The sequence below is a fragment of the Acanthopagrus latus genome, chromosome 10 (genome assembly GCF_904848185.1).
Source record: "Acanthopagrus latus isolate v.2019 chromosome 10, fAcaLat1.1, whole genome shotgun sequence".
Lineage (NCBI taxonomy): Eukaryota > Metazoa > Chordata > Actinopteri > Spariformes > Sparidae > Acanthopagrus > Acanthopagrus latus.
Window position 1 is genome coordinate 5912311 of NC_051048.1, and position 20982 is coordinate 5933292.

General features: G+C 40.0%; 2 protein-coding genes and 2 long non-coding RNA genes across 5 annotated transcripts; 1 reads left to right on the forward strand and 3 right to left on the reverse strand.

The window, feature by feature from the left end:
• Window positions 1-122: 122 nt before the first annotated feature.
• LOC119027218 lies at window positions 123-3295 on the reverse strand. Its single transcript, XR_005077319.1, has 3 exons — window positions 3217-3295; window positions 2625-2805; window positions 123-1075 (listed from the first exon to the last, which is right to left on the reverse strand). It is a non-coding gene; the product is annotated as an uncharacterized LOC119027218 (long non-coding RNA).
• Window positions 3296-4376: 1081 nt separating this feature from the next.
• On the reverse strand, window positions 4377-15481 carry LOC119027174 (E3 ubiquitin-protein ligase TRIM21-like). Of its 2 annotated transcripts, XM_037112125.1 has the most exons (16): window positions 15440-15481; window positions 13552-13786; window positions 12331-12419; window positions 11724-11796; window positions 11531-11619; window positions 11225-11317; window positions 10341-10398; window positions 10149-10237; window positions 9812-9916; window positions 9527-9622; window positions 9337-9440; window positions 8646-8754; window positions 8224-8368; window positions 8113-8139; window positions 7217-7501; window positions 4377-5707 (listed from the first exon to the last, which is right to left on the reverse strand). In XM_037112125.1, the coding sequence occupies exons 2-16, from the start codon at window positions 13766-13768 to the stop codon at window positions 5445-5447; spliced, it is 1842 nt and encodes a 613-aa protein (XP_036968020.1). In that variant the 5' UTR covers window positions 13769-13786; window positions 15440-15481; the 3' UTR covers window positions 4377-5444. The 2 variants fall into 2 exon arrangements, with proteins under 2 accessions (XP_036968020.1, XP_036968019.1); XM_037112124.1 differs by lacking the exons at window positions 4377-5707; window positions 15440-15481 and adding an exon at window positions 14083-14253 and having other exon boundaries at window positions 5912-7501.
• Window positions 9325-10984, forward strand: LOC119027216. The gene is made up of 3 exons (XR_005077317.1): window positions 9325-9459; window positions 9872-9932; window positions 10368-10984. It is a non-coding gene; the product is annotated as an uncharacterized LOC119027216 (long non-coding RNA).
• Window positions 15482-15845: 364 nt separating the features above from the next.
• Window positions 15846-19294, reverse strand: LOC119027207. The gene is made up of 4 exons (XM_037112177.1): window positions 19197-19294; window positions 18909-18985; window positions 18540-18752; window positions 15846-17512 (listed from the first exon to the last, which is right to left on the reverse strand). Exons 1-4 carry the CDS (start codon window positions 19283-19285, stop codon window positions 17289-17291), a joined length of 603 nt encoding a protein of 200 aa, XP_036968072.1. The 5' UTR covers window positions 19286-19294; the 3' UTR covers window positions 15846-17288.
• Window positions 19295-20982: the final 1688 nt, after the last annotated feature.

Consider the following 20982-nt stretch of genomic DNA (forward strand, 5'->3'; position numbering starts at 1 on the left):
ATGTTTTAATAAAGTTGGAAATTATCTTTAGCTTAAAGGTGCAATATGTAAGAATTGGCCTCCTTTAAGTCATAAGAACAACCAATAGGTGGCAGCATACCACCAGGAAAACTGCTAACTGTATTCTTTTAATCTAGTCGCAACTGTAGCTACTATTAGCTTGTTGCCTCTGTTAGCACAGGAGTTTTTAACTGTTTTCTGACCTGGGTTAGCTGGTTAGCATGCTAACTACAGTGGATGAATCTTCAACAGAATACAGAGACGTCTTTGACACAATGTCAGATCTATTCTCTCCTCATAGTCAGATGATTATTTTAGTTATTTTTTGAATGTTTTAAACTATAATTCTCACATATTGCACCTTTAAAATGGAAACCCAGTCACAGAACATGATGCTTAATATACAGTTTGACAACAGAATTCAGCTAGATTAATAGAACTTCAATTCATAGTTGTCTTTCTATTACAGTCATGAGGAAAGTCATTTCTCTCTTACAATGGTTTCTTAAAGCATCATGCTCATCTCACAGGATGTTGTTGCAGCAGGCTTTAACATGTATCTGACAGAATGTGTGGCTAAAGAACAAGAAGGATCCTCAATATTCTTTTATATTCTCATAAGCAAAAATCATTCATTTAGCAAAGCTGGATAGAAACTTCAGATGTCAGGGAATAATTAGCCTGACAGCTGCAAACAAGGGAGAACCATCCCTCCATTAAAGTCACTTACTCTCAGGAGCAGCATTCAATTATCACATTTGCGCTACATTTTGCATCGTAATGGACAGGTCGGCACTTGCCTTCAACTACATCACATGCTAAAACCACTTGACGTTTCGTACAAGTTACAACTGTGACTTTGCAAACTCCATCATTCAAAGTAGATTTAACATCATATACAGTCATAGTGTCCTGGCTCATGCACAAGTTCGACTTCACATTCCTCCTCTGGTGAACACATTTGTCACAGACCTGGTGAACGTTCTCTGCTGATTCATTGATGAAGGACTGTCGGGGTGTTTTAACTCTGCCGCAGAGTGGTTTCCCGTCCAGGTCTTTTTGGTTCATCAGGTATCTGTGTAATGAGATCAATGTCTTACTGCTTAAGTATTGATGTTGTTTCAGTCCAACTTTTAGCTGTCACAATTTTACATGCTCCTGCTGTTGATTATGGGGTTTTATTCTTCAGTGGATGAGTTTTTAAACTTGTTTGTTTTTCACACATAAAATAATATAAATGAACCATAATTCATTAAAGCACTAAACTAAATTCACTAAAGCAAAGTGAGAATGTTCTCTCTGCTCACGCAAGAATCAAATCCTGTCCATCCAAATATAAAATCAGGTAACGCTGATATTACTCTAATGTAAAACTACTCTGCTGCTGATTGCTTTTGTTGGTTGGGTTTACGCATAAAGATTGATTATTGATTAGGATATAACTGAAGCTGATCAAAGGCAGAGTAAAGTAAACTGTGGGGGGAGATAGCTTCAGTACACGGGGCACATGACTGATACCAAGCTACTGGTGTGACCCGGGTGTGAATAGTTTTGATGCAACATATTCTCAGGTGAGTTTTTACCATATTTGTGATGTTTATTCATTGTGATCCTGGTGTATAAAGACTTAAGTTTTATGATGCTATTTGCTTTTGACCCATTTAGTGTGTTATTAGAAAATGTGTGTGCATCTGAGAGAAGACAGCAGTTTTTCATTTTTCTGTTGTAGTGGTAGTAGTTTTTTTTAACTCACTCTTTCCACTTCCACGTCCTCAAGAAGGATGTGTTTGTTATTAAAGCCCTTGTCTTTACCCCCCATACAAGGTTCGTCATTGTGCCCATGAGCAAGGGCAAGGGTGACTTTGATGGTGATCAGGAGGATGATGTTCATCTTATCTTATCTTATCTTATCTTATCTTATCTTATCTTATCTTATCTTATCTTATCTTCCTCGTTAGGTACCTGTGTAATGAGATCATTGTTTATCTGCATGGTGTTGACGTTGTTTATGTCCAACTTTCAGCTGTCACAGTGTTCCATGTTTGTACTTATAACTGTGGCCGTTTTCAAACTTATAGCCATCAGCAGCAACTGTTGGTACATGTACAACTATTAAATTGAATATCAAACGTCAAGAGCGGGCTGGACCGTCTACAGAACCGCCCTACTTGAAGTACTGAGGGAGGTGGCCAACTCCATTCATGGGGTGATATCATGGCCCATGACCATATGTGGCTTCCATATTTTTGTTCTTATTAACAGACATAACTAATGAGTGGACTGATTAACCTACTAACAAAATTCAAGGGTCAGACTGAGGTTGTTATAGCATTTGTGGAACAAACTCTGAACGTAACAGGTTTGAACACGTCCTAAATTTCCCAACTGTCCAATATTTGAAACATTTTATTTTTGAGAACAATAAAACTGAATGTGACTGACTGATAACACACAGCTGGAGCTGTTTGAACCTGAGTGCTCTTGTGTTGTCATGTCACTACCTGATCACACAGATGCTAGTTAAACACAACAGTGAACTGTAGTATTGATTTTAATTAAACTGCAGTAAAGCAACAATTACTGGTTCTTTCTAAAGGAAATAATTGATCAAACTTTCAACTCACTTTTCCCATGAAGCTTTGGAATTTCTGTCCAAGTCAGTGTCGTTCAGGATGTGTCTGTGGACAAATCTGTTATAGCCATTGTTTTTGTTTTTATTCTGACAAGGTTGTCTTGTGCCTTGTGCCTGGTGATGGAGGGCCAGAGTGAAGATGACGGCAGTCAGGAGAACAAAATTCATTATATCTAGAGTGAAAAAGAGATTTCAAGCTGATTAATGCCTTGTTCACAGGAACATTAATGTGAATAATGTATCAATGCTTTACATGGAATTACTGCAAGAAAGGAGTGATACATAAATCATTGCTTTCTGCCGTTTCAGTAGTGTTGATTTTATTCACCTATTTATTTTTATTTGGGGACATCTCAACATTAATTCAACAAATTTTTGTGTACAACAATAAAAAGCCATCAATTATTAAATATGCAACAGATCTCTGCTTAATTTTAAAGCTGAATTTATTCATTTTAAACCTAATTTTGCTGAATTCTGATTAGAGGTAATATGAAAATACAATTTAAATGAAAAAACAAAAAACAACGGAGTCATTTTTAAATATAAATAAAATGTAGACAGACGTAGAGAGGTTTTCTCACCTTACTCTGTTGCTGTTTCAGTGGCGATCGATACCGACTGGTGTTGAAGTCTGTGACAGAAACCTGAAGTGAATTTCACCTTTATCTCCTCCTCGCGTCTCATGAACATCTGATCACAGCCAATCATTTTAACTCGAAAAAGTTAGCAGCCAATTACAATACAGCCAAATGATCTAATGCCCATCTGTTGACAAAAAAACAACTATTTCTGCTGAATGAGAAAGCGCTAGCTTTTTGGTAGCTAGGTGAGAAACCATGGGGATGGGCTCACACGTGAAAAACACATATGCAGCGAATCAGACATGATAAGATGCAGAGTCAGGACAAACCAGCCTCTCTTCTTACCCTAATGCGCCCATCACACTGGAACAGAGTAAATCTGGACCACATGACCTCTCTCCGTCGCTCCAGAGTCCAATCGTTATGCTCGCTGAGTGTTTTTCTTCAGGCTACACAGCTGTTAAGTCTCAATCTCTTGAGTTCTCTTTACACCGTGCGCGTTGAAATGCTCTGACTTTCACTATTGAACATTTCCTCTATTGATTTCTTATGATTTGATTTCACCAAAAGTTTCAGTGGTCATGATCGTTCAAGAGTTTTTCCCGACCACATTTCTTCCTCGAAGATGGCGGTTATGTTACACTTGGTTAAAGGTGCGTGAACCCAGAGGCGGACATGGAGGCAGGGAATAGAGTTCAGGTTCATTTATTTACCTAACAGGGGAAGTAATACGTGACGATGTGAGGGGTCCAAGCACAAAGCAACACATGAAACACATTAGATTTACAGGAGAGCTCTATAAACACGCTAGTCGACTTCAAGCTAATTGGTGTAGCCGGAGCCATATACCACATCGTGAGACGAAATCATCCGGCAGCAGGCAGCACAGAGAACAGGGCTCACCTGCAGGCACTGATTGCCAACCTGCTGCAGGTGTGTGTGCTGCTCCAGTGAGTGGCCAGCTCTGCCCAGTCTCTCAATGCACCTCTGTAAGCGCAACAGAAAAAAACACCAAAACACCAGGTTCCAGGTTTTACTGATGCGTTGGACAGTTGGACAGTTCTTCAACAATTTCTGTTGAATGAGGAAGTGTACGTGTTTAGGTGTGAAACCGTGGGGATGGGCTCATACATGAAAAACACATACGCAGCAAATCAGACATGATAAGGACAGTGTCAGGACAAACCAGGGCGGGTGTAAAGACACGCACAACCACAAAACAGCTCTACCATCAGTTTTTATTCAAGCTTACAAAAACAAGCAATTTTTAGCAGTCATCACTCTGATGGCACATTGTCTCAGCTAATCCAAGTTTCTCATGTTAAAAGTCGAACTGATCAGTAGAAAACCCCTGAGCAACCATGGCAGCACAGCTGAAAACTGTTTTGCTGATTAGTGAGGCAATACAATTGACTTCCTGAGGCTAATTGAGTGTCTGAAGCTTCAGCATTGGTGGATTTGATTTTAGTCTCCAAACGGCCAGAAAAGAAAAGATGATTATCATTTCCATAGCTATAATAATACAAGTTGTGTTGAAACTTGTAGACATTTTCCCATCATCATCTGAACCCTCTGAAACTGTAAAAAAAGTGGGTGAAATATGGCATTAATAAAAGCTCAGTTATTTGACCAATGATGTGATTTCATATTCTGCATGATAACACCAGTAAAACATCTTGTTGATCAGGCAAGATGTATTATCTTTGCGGAAATAATTAAGCGATGAGGCTGAAGCATAACAGAGCTGACTGAACATAAGACTGCAGAAAACCAGTGCAACAACTTTATGGACAAACATTTATGGACAATTAAATAACAAAACACGAGACACAAGACAATAAAACTCTAAAGACAAGGCAATAATTAAATAACATTGAAAGACTGTTTTTTTCCCCCTGCGGTTCCAGTCCTCAGCAGATAGCAGCTGCAGTCAGGCTGATTAACATGTCTGAAGATATATCTTTTTAATCCAAAAAAGTTAGAAAGCAATCTCTGAGCTCTCCTCTCGTCAGTAAACAGCTCGGTAAAACAATCTTATATTCTCTTTTGAAATGGAGCAGCGGAAAATCACATATTTTATGTTAAAAAAAAAAGAGATAGATTTAGAAAATAATGCAAAAATGAAATGCAAATAACCTTTGTTACTGTTGCTAAATCATTCTGTGGATTCAAAAAGCTTCCCATTGGTTAAGTTTTCAACTTCTCTCCCCTTGCTGCACCAAAGGTTACTACTTTTGATTTTTCACAGCAGAGATGATGAGAGGCTCGGAGTTTTTCCCATTTCGATGTAGATGTGGACTGAAATATGGGGAAATCTCACCCCCAAACGAACACCGGGTAAACGAGTAGATGTGAGATTGAGCCGTCACATCGTAGAAGGACACAAGACCTTCATCGTAATCCACGAACACTCCCACCTTCTGAGGTTTCACTGTCAGCGAGAGGCTGACCGGTGGAGCTGTCAGAGCTGCGTACTTTTTATTTTCATAATGTACAGTAACCCAGTAACAGAAAAAAACACCAAAACACCAGGTTCCAGGTTTTACTGATGCGTTGGACAGTTGGACAGTTCTTCAACAATTTCTGTTGAATGAGGAAGTGTACGTGTTTAGGTGTGAAACCGTGGGGATGGGCTCATACATGAAAAACACATACGCAGCAAATCAGACATGATAAGGACAGTGTCAGGACAAACCAGGGCGGGTGTAAAGACACGCACAACCACAAAACAGCTCTACCATCAGTTTTTATTCAAGCTTACAAAAACAAGCAATTTTTAGCAGTCATCACTCTGATGGCACATTGTCTCAGCTAATCCAAGTTTCTCATGTTAAAAGTCAAACTGATCAGTAGAAAACCCCTGAGCAACCATGGCAGCACAGCTGAAAACTGTTTTGCTGATTAGTGAGGCAATACAATTGACTTCCTGAGGCTAATTGAGTGTCTGAAGCTTCAGCATTGGTGGATTTGATTTTAGTCTCCAAACGGCCAGAAAAGAAAAGATGATTATCATTTCCATAGCTATAATAATACAAGTTGTGTTGAAACTTGTAGACATTTTCCCATCATCATCTGAACCCTCTGAAACTGTAAAAAAAGTGGGTGAAATATGGCATTAATAAAAGCTCAGTTATTTGACCAATGATGTGATTTCATATTCTGCATGATAACACCAGTAAAACATCTTGTTGATCAGGCAAGATGTATTATCTTTGCGGAAATAATTAAGCGATGAGGCTGAAGCATAACAGAGCTGACTGAACATAAGACTGCAGAAAACCAGTGCAACAACTTTATGGACAAACATTTATGGACAATTAAATAACAAAACACGAGACACAAGACAATAAAACTCTAAAGACAAGGCAATAATTAAATAACATTGAAAGACTGTTTTTTTCCCCCTGCGGTTCCAGTCCTCAGCAGATAGCAGCTGCAGTCAGGCTGATTAACATGTCTGAAGATATATCTTTTTAATCCAAAAAAGTTAGAAAGCAATCTCTGAGCTCTCCTCTCGTCAGTAAACAGCTCGGTAAAACAATCTTATATTCTCTTTTGAAATGGAGCAGCGGAAAATCACATATTTTATGTTAAAAAAAAAAGAGATAGATTTAGAAAATAATGCAAAAATGAAATGCAAATAACCTTTGTTACTGTTGCTAAATCATTCTGTGGATTCAAAAAGCTTCCCATTGGTTAAGTTTTCAACTTCTCTCCCCTTGCTGCACCAAAGGTTACTACTTTTGATTTTTCACAGCAGAGATGATGAGAGGCTCGGAGTTTTTCCCATTTCGATGTAGATGTGGACTGAAATATGGGGAAATCTCACCCCCAAACGAACACCGGGTAAACGAGTAGATGTGAGATTGAGCCGTCACATCGTAGAAGGACACAAGACCTTCATCGTAATCCACGAACACTCCCACCTTCTGAGGTTTCACTGTCAGCGAGAGGCTGACCGGTGGAGCTGTCAGAGCTGCGTACTTTTTATTTTCATAATGTACAGTAACCCAGTAACCGTTATCAGGGGTGAGCGAGAGGATCCCCTTGCGGTTTGCGTCGCATCTTGCCACACCCAGGTCCCACCCGGTCTTGCGGGTGACCTCCACCTCCCAGTAGGACCTCCCAGACGTCAACCTGTTCAGCCCCAGGACGCTACCGAACATGTCAAACCTCCCTGGAGCGGCCGGAACTTTCTGGTCTTGATCTCCATCTTGAACTTTCTTCCCATCAGGAGAAACAGCAAGGTAACTGTGGGCAGTGGTTGGGTCCAGCTTTACATCCACTGCAGTTGAACAGAAAATAAATAGAACGATTGGAAAACAGAACCGTGGTGCACGAAACAAACAGACCCTTAGATGCTGTCAAAAGTCCTCTAAGCTTAGTGAAGTGGGCGTATTAACAAAACATTTTTACTTAGGTTTGTGATGTCTTACGTTAAAGGTGCAATATGTAAACAACCTGATGAAATTATACTCAGAACAAATAGGGGGCAGCATATCACCACTAACTGCTACCGACTATGCTAGATGCAGTAAGATAGCTGGCTCAGTTAGCCTTGCAGCTAGCAGTCCAGACTGGAGATCTCGAAGGACTGGGTCGGTGTTTACACTGCTAGCACAGAGGCTTTGTACTAGGGACGGGCTGTGGCTAGTTGGTAAGCATGCTAACTTCAGTAGATACATCTGCAACACAATACATAGACATAACTTAAAAATTGTTCACATCCTGTTGATAGTTCTAGGCATTTTGTGCATTGTTTTCAAAGACATTCTTACATATTGCAGCTTTAGGAGTTTCTCAACAATACAGACTGTTATTAAAGAATCAAAATTAGAAACATCACAATGTTTTACTGTTAAAAAAGTCACATTTTTAGACATGAGAGAGACATACCTGCAAATGTAGCAACCCTCTTGAGCTCTGTGGGGAAAAAAGAGTGACATTATATTAGAACACTTGGCTTTATATCAAATACAAAACCTGACAAACTTGAGAAGAACTCACCAACAGAAGAGAGTTTTTCCAGTTTCTGCTGAATCTGCTCCATCATGTTTGATGTTGTGCTTCTCAGAGTACCGGGGGAGAACGAACCATCGACGGTTACTTTGCTCCAATCTCGGGATTCATCCACCCCCTTTAGAGGAGAAACCTGTGTGGGAGTGCGTCAGAGTGAAATTATTTGAATGAAGTGAAAATGAATGCAGATCTTTAATCAGGCTGTTCTGATACTGTATCAGCGAGTACATGAGTTTGTGCTGGGATCGGATACGGAACCATTTGTTTCAATTAAATTCTCTTTTACAATAACATCTCTATAAATGCACCAGGTTACAGGGTTTCCTAGACAGTTAACATCATCAGATCTTGCTGAAAATTGGCATTGTAGCTAAGTCCATTCTAATAATCAGTTGCTTTTCTCAGCTCACCTGCAAGTCTGGGTTTAGGTCCAGCTCATCAATGGTCTCTCTGAGCTTGTCGATTTCATTTTGCAGTGTCTGGAACAGATCTTCTGCTTCTCTCTCTACTCTCTGTCTCCTAAAAATACATAGCATTAACATAACATAACACAACAAAACAAAATAACATAGCATTACTGCATACAGTACATTTCTGCAGTGATGGCCACTAACTGTGTTATCACCGTAGCTTAACTGCACATCCAGCATTTAAATAACGTCTTTACAAATCAGTTTTGGATCACTGGGCTTCAAGAGACTTGGAATACGCTGGAAGAGCTTAATGAAGCCAATAAGGTTTTTTTTTTTTTTTTGTCAGTTGTTTTTTTTTAAAACCGCATCTTCTTCAGTTGTTTGGGAGAATGCTACAACGGTGTTTCACTTCACCAGAAATGCTTTCCATCGGCATGAGGGTGAGCGGATAAAAAAACTGTTTCATCCACCTTATTCCTGTCCCTCATGATACCTTCTGGCACGTTCTGTTTTTTGTCCAGAACCAAAGTTTAACACTATGATTACTGCTTAGCCAACTTAGCTCAAACTTCTAAAGGCCTGAAAGTTCCACCAGTAGGTCACTTATTATGATACTTTGTTATCCTAGCACAGGAAGTAAAACCTTCCATCGTTACCCCAGTAACCTCCCCAGGAAACACATTTGTACCTCTCCTCCAGAGGTCGAAGGGCTTTCTTCCAAGCATCCTCCACGACTCTCATCACCTCTGAGAACACATTGTTGATCTCCTGCCATTCAGCATCCAAGCTGTCCTGAAAGGAGTAATGGAAAGTGAGTATTTTAAAGAAAGCTTTCATCAAAACCAGAATCAAAAACTTGAGAATCTGCTGCAGCTTACTGTGCTGGCTGTTACAGATGATCTGACTTCAGTCTTCTTTTGTTCTCTCCACTGGATTTTCTGCTGTAAATCAGCCCTTATGCTGTCTTGCCTTGCCTTGAATGAAGACAAAAATCATTGATTAATATCGATAAGCACACAAGTCAATGCACAGGCAGCAGCAGCAGCTATGTGAGACTGCGGATAGAGAAGGTAGTAATTAACAGCAAAGCTAACATGCTTAGTTCATGCTAACACTTGGTAGTTTTAAATAAAAACATTTATCCCTATTATGAAGTTGAGTACCTTGAGTTGTTTTTGAGCCTCCCTCTCTTTCTTCTTCTCTTCCTCCTTTACTTGGAGTAGTGTATCCTGAGCTGTGGTTGTTGGGGTATTCCAGAGTTGTCCTTCCTGAAGGATGAAAGCAGTAAGTGTGAGTTGGACTTTGGGTTTCCCAACTGGCCAGACTCTGATGCTTTGAGATGGTGGCCCACCGGACCTACAAATTCAAAGCTTCAGAATTTCATGAACTCAGAATAAGACTCAACAATCAACTTTCTCACAAATTGGAGCTTTAAAAAAGAGAATTTCAGGATAAAAACTGGATTTGCTCTCCAGCAGAACATTTAAATAAGTCCAGTACCTGTTGTATCTGCTGAGGCCCAGTGTTGAAATCAAGGGCTCGGCGAACATTGGTGGCGGTTGGATAAAAGTGTTGCGGAGTTTGAAACACTGTAGAGAGAGAGGATTGGTCACTGTCAGACAAAGCTGCCTCAAATTGTTTCCTCTTGTTATTTTTCCGTTCTGGTCCTGTTATGAATTATAAAAAGCTTACATGAATCGTTTGTCTCCCTCACTGCAGGACTTGCTGGGCTACCAAGGGTCAGGAGAGGCTGTGAGAGAAAAGGGGAGGACACGTTTTTACAGGTTTACTCAACAAAGCTTTGCCATGTTGTCCCAATCACTCAATATTTACACGTCACTTGCAAGTTACAAATACACAGAGCTGAGCAAGAACTTAGCTCAAATGAGTGTCGGCAGTAAGGCACGGGCAGCGCCAGCAGCTATGCAAGACGGCAGATAGGGAAATTAGTTATCAACAGCAAAGCTAACATGCTTAGTTTATGCTAACATTTGGGTATTAGATGTTGATGAAGGTTCTCAGTCATCCAGGTTGTGTGTTCTGTATGTAGGCAACTGGACTTGTTTCAGTTTCTTGAATACGTTTCATCTCTCATCCAGGAGGCTTCTACAGTTCTAACTGGGGGGGAGTTGCAGGCTTTTAAACTCCGTGTGGGAGTGTCCTTACAGAGTTGTTAAGGGTAATATGAGCTCTGAGTCTCAGAGTCGATAGGGCCAGGATCATTTCTGACTTAGTCAGTGGCATTACCAAAACGACGGCTATTAGAAATTCCCAGACCCAAAAGGTCCCTGAAACCACAAGCTGTACAGCATTGTAGAATAAACCATTTAAAAGACTGTTTGTACCTCAGTTAATGGTAGCCATTTTGGATTTAGGGCTCTTATGACGTTTATATTCATTTTCACAAGGGGTATGGAGGCTAATTTACTTTTTTAACTTTCAGAAATGACAAACCTCTGCTTCTCATGGTCACAGAAGTGCTGGAGCTGACCCAACTATTCGGGTTCTGCACCAAATTTCATGGCAAAGGCAGTTTTAGATTAAAACATTTATCCCTATTATGAGAAGTTGAGTACCTTGAGTTGTCTTTGAGCCTCCCTCTCTTTCTCCTGTATTTGGAATAGTGTATCCCGAGCTGTGGTTGCTGGGATATTCCAGACATGCTGTACCTAAAGGATGAAAGCAGTGAGTTGGACTTTGGCATTCCCAACTGGTTGGATTCCAATGCTTTGTGATGCAACGCAATTCAAAGCTTCAGAATTTCATGAACTCAGAATAAGACTCAACAATCAACTTTCTCACAAATTGGAGCTTTAAAGAAGAGAATTTCAGGATAAAAACTAGATTTGCTCTCCAGCAGAACATTTGAATAAGTCCAGTACCTGTTGTATCTGCTGAGGCCCAGTGTTGAAATCAAGGGCTCGGCAAATATTGGTGGCGGTTGGATAAGAGTGCTGCGGAGTTTGAAACACTGTAAAGAGAGAAGATTGGTCACTGTCAGACAAAGCTGCCTCAAATTGTTTCCTCTTCGTTATTATTCTGTTCTGGTCCTGTTATGAATTATAAAGAGCTTACATGAATCGTATGTCTCTGTCACTGCAGGACTTGCTGGGCTTGTGAATGTTTGTGTCAGTGACATCAGGAAAGGCTGTGAGAGAAAAAGGGAGGAAAAGATTCTATGAGTTTTACTCAACAAAGCTTTGTCATCTTGTCCCAGTCACTCAATATTTACATGTCAATTACAAGTTAAAAACAAATAGAGTTGAGCGAGAACTTAGCTCAAACGAGTATCTGCCGTAAGGAAAAGGAAAGTCTGGCACCCTGTTAATATGTGGTCCCTCTTACCACCAGGACTCGAGATGGTTTGAAGCTGTCATTCTGTCCACTAGATCAGTAAGTAACAAAACCTACTCACTTAATAATAAATCTTGTGTTTTAATCTGCCGCTCTGTACCTCTGAGTTCAGGATTTCTAGGGCAAATCAGGAAGCTTGTGGTTGTTTTTTGTTGTGGACAGCAGTCAGGCTTTCCCATCATGCAATACTCAACATTTTCATTTTTGCACTGTATGATCCTATAACTCTATAATAATGATATCTATACAATGGACAACACAACAAGAAGTCCCCCACTGTCACTGTCATGTTAAAACAATATCAACTCTTATTTTTGCTTATAAATACCTGCGTCTTGATGGGTGTGCTGTGAATTGTTGCGCTGTCCTTTTGAAGAGTCTCTTCTAAAATATCTCTCCATATATTTCTGTCACCGTCTGAAAATAAGAAAGGAAACATCCTTTATATCAAGTATCTGACATCTTTTGAAGCTGCAAACCCACTGAGAACCGAATAATAATCAGTAGTTTTGTAGAATGGTGCAAAATGATCCGGTGTTCATTGTGCTGGGCAGTTAAATCGAGTTGACATCAAAACTGGAGTGAAACTACTGACGAGATTCTTCTTAAAGGGACAAGGCGCCTCCAAATCACAAACACTTATTTACCTCTTACCTGTAGCGCTATTTCGCCTTCTAAATTGTTTTAACGTGAGTTGCTGAGCTTTGGAAATATCGGCTTTAGGGATGTCTGACTTCTTTTGAATACAATGGTACCAAAGTAAATGGTAAATGGACTTCTCCAGTCTACTGACGACTCAAAGCGTCTTGAGGTTGTGCCTTAAGCAGCTATGCAAGGTGCCAACTTCTAATCAGGAGCAATTTGATTTCAGTATCTTGCTCAAAGATATTTTGACATGCAGACGGGGGAGCCAAAGATCCGAATGACTGATTAGTGGATGAACTTTTCTGCCTCCTGAACGACAGGTGCCCCGTTTTTCAAAGTTCATTTGAAACATTTCTTTAAAGATAATCCAGACTTTGTTGTTTGCGATGTTAGTCAGGAACTTGTTTCTGTTCATGTCACTGTGCAGGAAGGTAGCGTGTATCTACACATGTAGGTATTAATAGCATCTTGCTTGGCTGAGCTGTGATGTCAGCTACCTTAAATAGTTTAGGAACTATTTAACGACTTTCTTTCCATATCACAGAGCAGAAGGACACTGCTACCACTCGTGGTAAAGAATCTCAGGCTCTCGACAGCTCAGGATGTTTACATTAATGATGTCGGCCGAGCTGTGTTGTTAGCTAGCTCAGTCACCTAGCTGAATGAGCTTCTATATGCCCACAAAGAGGGCCGAGGATTATTTCATATACCCGAGTCATGATTCCTAGAAAGAGACATTGTTCTTGAGTTTTTCAAATGTATTTTTGAAAAACAATCTAGATGGGTAGATAGCACTACAACAAAAAGGAAATATGTGCATTACTAAGTTTGGACCAAACTGCTCTTCAAGTGCACTTCATCCTGTCTGTGGAACAAGAAGAATACTCAGTTGTGGAATACTCACGAGGTTTGACTTGAGGGGTGAAGCGTTCAATCAGAGGCTTGTCTACTTTGATTGTAGGTTCCACGTAGGTCAGTCTGGGAAAGTAACCAGATCTGAACTGTTCACTCTCAGGGATCCTCATCCCCTTCGGCGTGCACCCCATCTTCCCCTGGTGAGTTCTCAGGCCATGGTAGGTTGTGACTTTGGACCAGCCGCAGTGGCAAACCTGGAAGCTCATGTTTGACGTGTTGATTATCTGCAAGGGGTTAGATTTACATTTTTATCCATTTTAGCAATATGCTAGGAAAGCACTTACTCCACAGCTGTAGAGTCAACAATTGCTTGTCAATATGTTCAGGATTCAGGATTGTGTGTTGGTTGATTAAAGCATGAAATCTGAGTTTTTGCCTTGGAAAGAAATTATCTGCATCAGTTTCCACAACAGGCTTAGAGGTAACGGTGCATCGTCATAAGTTGCTTTCCCTATTCCCACTTGATCACTTTATGAGCTGATAACTATTCATCCTTAGAAATAACACTATTAAAACTTACTTTGATCTGACCCCTTCGGAAAACCTGTTTCAAGGTTTAATCTCCAGGAAAGGAAATGAAAAAGGAAATTAAACCCAATTTTAAAATTCAAAAGCTGTCAATGCCCATTTGCTGCTATTTTATTCTTTAAGTCATAGTTTGACCTTAATATCTGTGGTCATTTATGACAACTGACTGATCTGTTTGCAACATGGACGTGCAGGACTCATATTAGTCAGTGATTGGTTGCCCTCTGGTGGTGCTGAGTCAATGTTACAGTATCGACTACTTCCTGCTGCAAATTAACACATAATGGAAACTTAAGAAGGAAGGAAATTATATCAGTCAACTTTAACTGATAAATTGTAAGATAAGATGAGATCAAACATTATGAAGTAGATGAAGTTTAAAAAAAAAAATAGCTCCATACATGTGATCCACGTCTCATGAAGCCCTGAGCTCCCAAACTGATCTGACGAAATGTTATTTACACACAGTGTGTGCATGAGCTGGATGTGTGTTGAATTTGTAGGTAACAGTTTTGTTAAATCACTTTGAGATTTTGCCAGATGAGCTGTATGGAGCCATTTTTTTTCTGTTGTTTAATCACATTTTAAAACAAGTCCCCTGGATCAAGCTGCAACACTGTTTTTACTGTGAAGCTCCAGAGATGTTTTGTGTACCAGCTTCACTCGACTTTCACATCAGCATGTGGATGAGTAGATAATGACTGAATGTTCTTTTTAGGATGAACGTCTCTGTACTGTCTGTGTTTGCACGTTGAACTGTCGATACACTCAGTGATTTTAATGACACTCTGACTCAGACTGTTTGGACAAGAGTTGACATGAACTCACATGTGCCGTAGAACGAGTTATGAATATACTTTTCACGAGAGGAAACTTTTTTTTTTCCATCTGACGGCAGATAAAGAGCGACCTGTTGCTTCACACACACACACACACACACACACACACACACACACACACACACACACTGTATTTAGCACACGCCCTGAAACCTGAGGTTAACCAAAGTAGCCTCTCAGTCAGGAACTACATGCAGGATGATTTGTTTGTACTGTCACTCATACATATCATACTACACTATAGGTAACACTGCTGACAATGCTCTTTTTGATAAAATATTTGTTAAGATAATCAACTGACCTCAAATAACATTTAAACTCTCGAAGAACGGAAATAATTTCTTTCAAAGGCATAAACACTTTTTTTTTTGATATCATCTCCTCTTTCACTAGGGAAATAAATCATCTCACCTGTGTCCTGGTTTTTGTTATGTTGCCGTATAATTGCAGTCAAAATCACAAAGTGTCTTAAAATAACATTAAAGTCAGTTTAGATCTCCAGAAGCCTACCTGCCGCTGCCTGCCTCACCTCGGTGCTCCTCTGTTTGGTCTGTCTCTGCTTCACTCCCTTTATCACATCACCCTGAACTGTTTCAGTTTCATTTCACATAAAATATCCCTGAGCTCTTCCTGTAATCATTCCAAACGTGCAGTAATTTGATCTTATTGGGCAACACCTTCCTGATGGAAGATGTTACAATGTGCTGTGTAAAAAAGGGCATTTCCTTGTCTAGACTATAAAAAGTAGGAATAATGCAGTACCCTTGATATTTAATACAGTATGTTAAATAAGCTATCAGAACAGGATAATAGCCATACAGGATTGTTTAGCTGACGACATATTTAATGCCCATGAATAACTTATGATGAAAGAGAGATGAAAGTACGGAAGATGAGTAGTGCCACTGTCAAATTTTATTTGAGTATTGACATTTTTTTGAGATAGAAAGAAACAATATATATTTTTATATAATAAATGAACAAATGTGATAATGTAAAGAAGAGAGACGTAATAAGTAATGAAAAGAAAGATAAATACAAAAACACATAAGATTTTTCTTTTTTTATGACTAAATATGTACGTTAACTAATGCATGAATATAAGGGGGTAATAATAATGCTTGCAGCAGTGAAACAAACGTTATCAATATTATACCAATAAAGCATAAAAGCAACAATAGCAATAACAGTAATGATAATGGCGAAAGGATCATAAGTCAAACTGAAGGAGAGAGAAAATTAAAAAATAAAGAGGGAAAATTAAAATAGAAGCAACAATTGCACAACAAACAATGGTTCCAATGAAAAGAAAAAAAAAAGATCAATTACTACTGCTCTTGTATCATCGCCACCACTATGAGTGAAATAAGGAATAATTAAAATGAATTAAGAAATAGATACAAGATAATAGATTTATTTTTAAATATGCTTGTTAACTATTATCGAAATTGTGATTTTTGCAGTGGAAGTGGGGGCAGAATGAGTTTTAAATAAAGAGGGATACTATTGTTTTATTGTGGTGGCGACTAGTGAACTAGGTAGTATCAATAACTATACTAATTATGATAATAATATTAATAACAACCACCAATAATAATACACTATCATAGTAAACAAATAAAGTAAAGATAGTCTCAATGATTATTCAAGAAAGAAGCAAAATAAATTGAAACAATGAAAATTAATTGATCCTTCTTCTAATATCGTCATCACCATCTCATCCCTACAGCCCTGGTTAAGACCTGGATGTCATTCAATTTTCTCAAACTCAGCTGTGTCAAACTGAGCTCATGGCTCTGGTGCCCGAGGCGCTTCTCTGAAAGACTTTAAATCTCCTCCTCGCTCCATCTCTGCCTCCCTTGAGGTCCGAAACCTCGGTGTCACCCTGGACTCTACCCACATCAAATCATCACCAAATCTAGTCAAATTTTACCATTGAAAAAACATCTCAAGACTCCTGCCAAGACAGAAACTCATGGCCATTTAATAAATACCGCCCATCTCGACTGCCGCTATGGTGTCCTGGGATCCCCTGTAGGGTCCCGGACAGGCTCCTGTATGTGCAAAACTCAGCTGCAAGGGTTTTCGCCTACAACAGCTCACCACCTTTGCCCTCGTTGAACTCCACTGGCTCCCCATTAGATACTGCATCAACTACAAATCCTCTTTTTGATCTATAAATCCCTCCACCCTTCCATGCCCTTGACCCCCAGTGCCTAACACACCTCCCCCACCCCTATATCCCTATACCCCATGCCTGGATCTGTGGTCCTCAGACTCTAGCTTGCTTTTCACCCCCTTGCATCCAGCTGCAAACTCTTGGAGACAGAGCCTGACTAACTAAACTTGACTGGTTGCCCTAAGTCTCCCTCATGTAAAAGCCAGGCCTCATACTCTCAGCCGGCTGATAATGCCCTTGCTTCATTTCCCACTGCCTCTTCCAGTAGGCCTGCTCGCTCTCTGGGATCCGTCTTCCCTTCGGAGTGCATTCCATCCTCCCCTGGTGGGTTCTCAGGCCATGGTAAGTCGTCACTTTGGACCAGCCGCAGTGGCAAACGCGAGGAAGTCTGTCTAAATTGTTATCTGTTGGAAACATAGTTGAAGAGGTGATTTTAATCTTGAGGTGAAGATTAAACTAGTGAACAATATTAATAATGTTAAAGGAATAGTTCACCCCAAAATGAAAATTCAATTATCTGCTCACAGGTGAAGTTTTAGAGTTCACTAAACTTTTAGGGGGCTTCACAGAAAAACAGTGTTGCAGCATTCACATTCAAAAACAACCAAAAAGAACAAGTTAATTCTGCTTGTCCAATGTAATGAAGCAGTAACTTTAATGGCTGAGACATAAAGCAGATGTGGAAGTTCCAAAACCTGCAGTTCCTCGAATGGCCACTTGAGGCTGGTTCCAAAAGCGAGTAAATCATTATAGTTTAGTTTGGGTCCAATTTATGTGAGTAACATGAGGTGAAAAGCGCTAATCTTTGTGTGTGAACGAATACAGCTTGTTAGCCTCAGCTAAGCTAAGTTTGGTGGGCTTGTTTAACTAACTAGGCTGGCTTCAGCTCCATGCACGCTCCTCCTCCTTGCCCATTTGAAATCAGAGTTAGGTGGAGTCAGGCAGTGCCAAGATGGCGATGGCTGGTCCGTGCCACTTTGAGCTTCAGTTTGGCCCTTCAGACACCTGTTGGTGATGTCATAGTGGCTCGGTCCACTATTTTATATAGTCAGCATGTGTAATCCAAGTCTCTCTAAGAGATCCTGAATAGATTTGAATAGACTTTATTTACACCCTCAACAATCAGTTGAGTTTATGTATCCACTGCGTAACAGAGGTGCGTAACATATACTTTTTGCTCAGCGGCTACAGTGAAGATTTTGGCTTTTTAACAGGGTGTAGATAATGTTTTTCAAGTAAATTTGGAATCTGAAACCTGACCCTCTATCTGCAGGGGGCTGAGTAGATGACTGAATTTCCTATTGTATTTCTTTTTGTTTGTGGCAATAAGAGGAGTGAACGTGCTGTGTGTGCAAAATCCATCAGACTTGTTAAAGTTGTTGTCATTCGGCCAGTCGTTTTGATCGTGTCATAATTCAACATGCCACTTACTGTAATGCTGGTCACGCTCTTCAACCCACACAGCCGGCTGATTAGTTCTTTGCCTCATTTCCCACTGACTCTTCCAGTAGGCCTGCTCGCTCTCTGGGATCCGTCTTCCCTTTGGCGTGCATCCCATCCTCCCCTGGTGGATTCTCAGGCCATGGTAAGTCGTCTCTTTGGTCCAGCCGCAGTGGCACACCCGACGGCGTCTGTCTGGATAGTCTGTTTAAAACATAGTTGAAGAAGTGATTTAAATCATGTCCATTTCTGGAAGATTTTAACCTTTAGGCAAAAATGAAACTGAATACTTAAGTTGTTTGTTGGCAATAAGAGGAAAGAACATGACATGTAATCTGGCTTTATGTGTGCAAAACTCACCAAAGTAGTCAAAGCTGTAGTATTGATATCCACCATTCCCCCTCCCATAATAATGCTGGTCATGTTGAGTCATCCCTCTTTGGAAGAATTTAAATCGTTATTTGAAAATTAAAAGAAACAGTAAACTTGTTTGTGGCAGTAAGAGGAGAGAACATCATGCATAATCAGGCATATGTGTGCAAAACCCACCAGTGTAGTCAGAGTTGTAGTCATCCAGACACAGGTCCTCTTGACCGTCTTGATATCCACCATAGCCCCACGCGTCGTAATTCTCTTCAACCCTCTTACCCTTCGGTGTGCAAATCGTCATCTTGGCCCAGTTGCCGTGGTAACTGTAGTTTCTCATGTCTGGCCTGTCTTGCCTGTATAAAACACATTACAACACGTGTTGCTGTACATTGAGTGCGGCAGTCCTGAGTCCATTCAGGGTCCACTGCACTAGTTGCTTTATAGTCTCAGCTCTTTAAAAAGTGCATCATACTGTAACATATGTAGGCAGAGGTGGGTAGTAACAGGCTACGTTTACGTACTTGAGTAACCTTTTAAGTCAGTTGTTCTTTTTGCATCCTTTTACTGTTACTTAGATATTAGATTAGATTAGATTAGATTAGATTAGATTAGATATTTCACTCTGTTACGTTCGGATACAATGGCGATGGCTTTATTATATGCGCTCATGCACTTTCCGTTAAGGGGCTGGTGCTCATAATAATTAAAACTGACAGCACATCTTGCTTCAAAACTACTGCTACTGGTCAGGATGGCACAGCTCTACGGCGTCATGGTGTTGCTCACATTGTGTGTTCATCTCTTATGTTTGAGTGTGAAAAAAGTGTACTGTGTACTGGACTTAATGTTCTGTCCATACCTGCATATTGTATTTATATATTTATCAGATGTTTTTTTTTCTTATCTGCTCAAAACTTAAATTTTACTTTTAATGTATTTAATTAAAGGTTCCCTTGTCTGTGCTGGGGGGGGCTCGCCAAGGTAAATTCTATTCAGTTATGCTGAGATAGGCATCGGCAGCTGGACAAACTGATTTTTGGATAATTGGACTGTAGTGTAGAGACTGGTGGAATATCAACACAGTTTTGGATTATTTAACAGATTAATCGAGGATGAACATAAACGTTCGCTGCAGCAGTTCCATTGTTTAAGACTTGCTATCTTCTTTTGCTTTGGGCTGAGTGTCAAAGTCCCCCTCGACTAATTGCAGTGGATTCAGATCACCTGTGCGTTGGGTCGGGAGACTGACTCCCTGACTAATTAACGAGTGGAAGCAGCCTGGGGCGTTCCCCTCCCAGCCAATCACAACTTGAAGACAGCCTTTTTGGAAGGCTACAGGTAGGGAATGGCACCCAGGTTGGACTCTGAATCTGTCCCTGATGCACTGCAGACGTCAGGCCCCTATTGAGATATCTTTGCTGCACCGTTTCATTATAGTTGAGGGAAAATGGTGCTTATTCTTGAAAAAAATCACCTGTCAGGGCCGTCCTTATTTGTGCAAGTGTTACATGCCTTACAAATAGTCGGACGCCTGCAGGGGGAAAAAGAAAAATGAAAAATGAAATTAAACCCAAAAAGGAAATTAAACCCAATTTTAACATTTAAAAGCTGTCAATGCCCATTTGCTGTTATTTTATTCTTTAATTCATAGTTTCACCTTAATATCTGTGGTCATTTATGACAACTGACTGATCTGTTAGCAACATGGACGTGCAGGACTCATATTAGTCAGTGATCGGTCGCCCTCTGGTGGTGCTGAGTCAATGTTACAGTATCGACTACTTCCTGCTGCAAATTTTAACACACATAATGGAAACTTAAAAAGGAAGGAAATTATATCAGTCAACTTTAACTGATAAATTGTAAGATAAGATGAGATAAAATCAAACATTATGAAGTAGATGAAGTTAAAAAAAATAGCTCCATACAGATACATGTGATCCACGTCTCATGAAGCCCTGAGGTCCCAAACTGATCTGACGAAATGTTATTTACACACAGTGTGTGCATGAGCTGGATGTGTGTTGAATTTGTAGGTAACAGTTTTGTTAAATCAGTTTGAGAT

Excerpts from the sequence above, each read along its gene's own strand:
- LOC119027174 (XM_037112125.1), bottom strand. The coding sequence starts at position 13,768 with ATGAGCTTCCAGGTTTGCCACTGCGGCTGGTCCAAAGTCACAACCTAC. Across the intron at positions 8,140-8,223 it reads GGAAAAACTCTCTTCTGTTG|AGCTCAAGAGGGTTGCTACA; the intron begins GTGAGTTCTTCT and ends TTTTCCCCACAG. Across the intron at positions 5,708-7,216 it reads CGGTTACTGGGTTACTGTAC|ATTATGAAAATAAAAAGTAC; the intron begins ATTATGAAAATA and ends GGGTTACTGTAC.
- LOC119027207 (XM_037112177.1), bottom strand. The coding sequence starts at position 19,285 with ATGTGTTTTATACAGGCAAGACAGGCCAGACATGAGAAACTACAGTTA. Across the intron at positions 18,986-19,196 it reads GACGATTTGCACACCGAAGG|AGGGATGACTCAACATGACC; the intron begins GTAAGAGGGTTG and ends ATTCTTCCAAAG. Across the intron at positions 18,753-18,908 it reads CTACAGCTTTGACTACTTTG|ACTATCCAGACAGACGCCGT; the intron begins GTGAGTTTTGCA and ends TGTTTTAAACAG.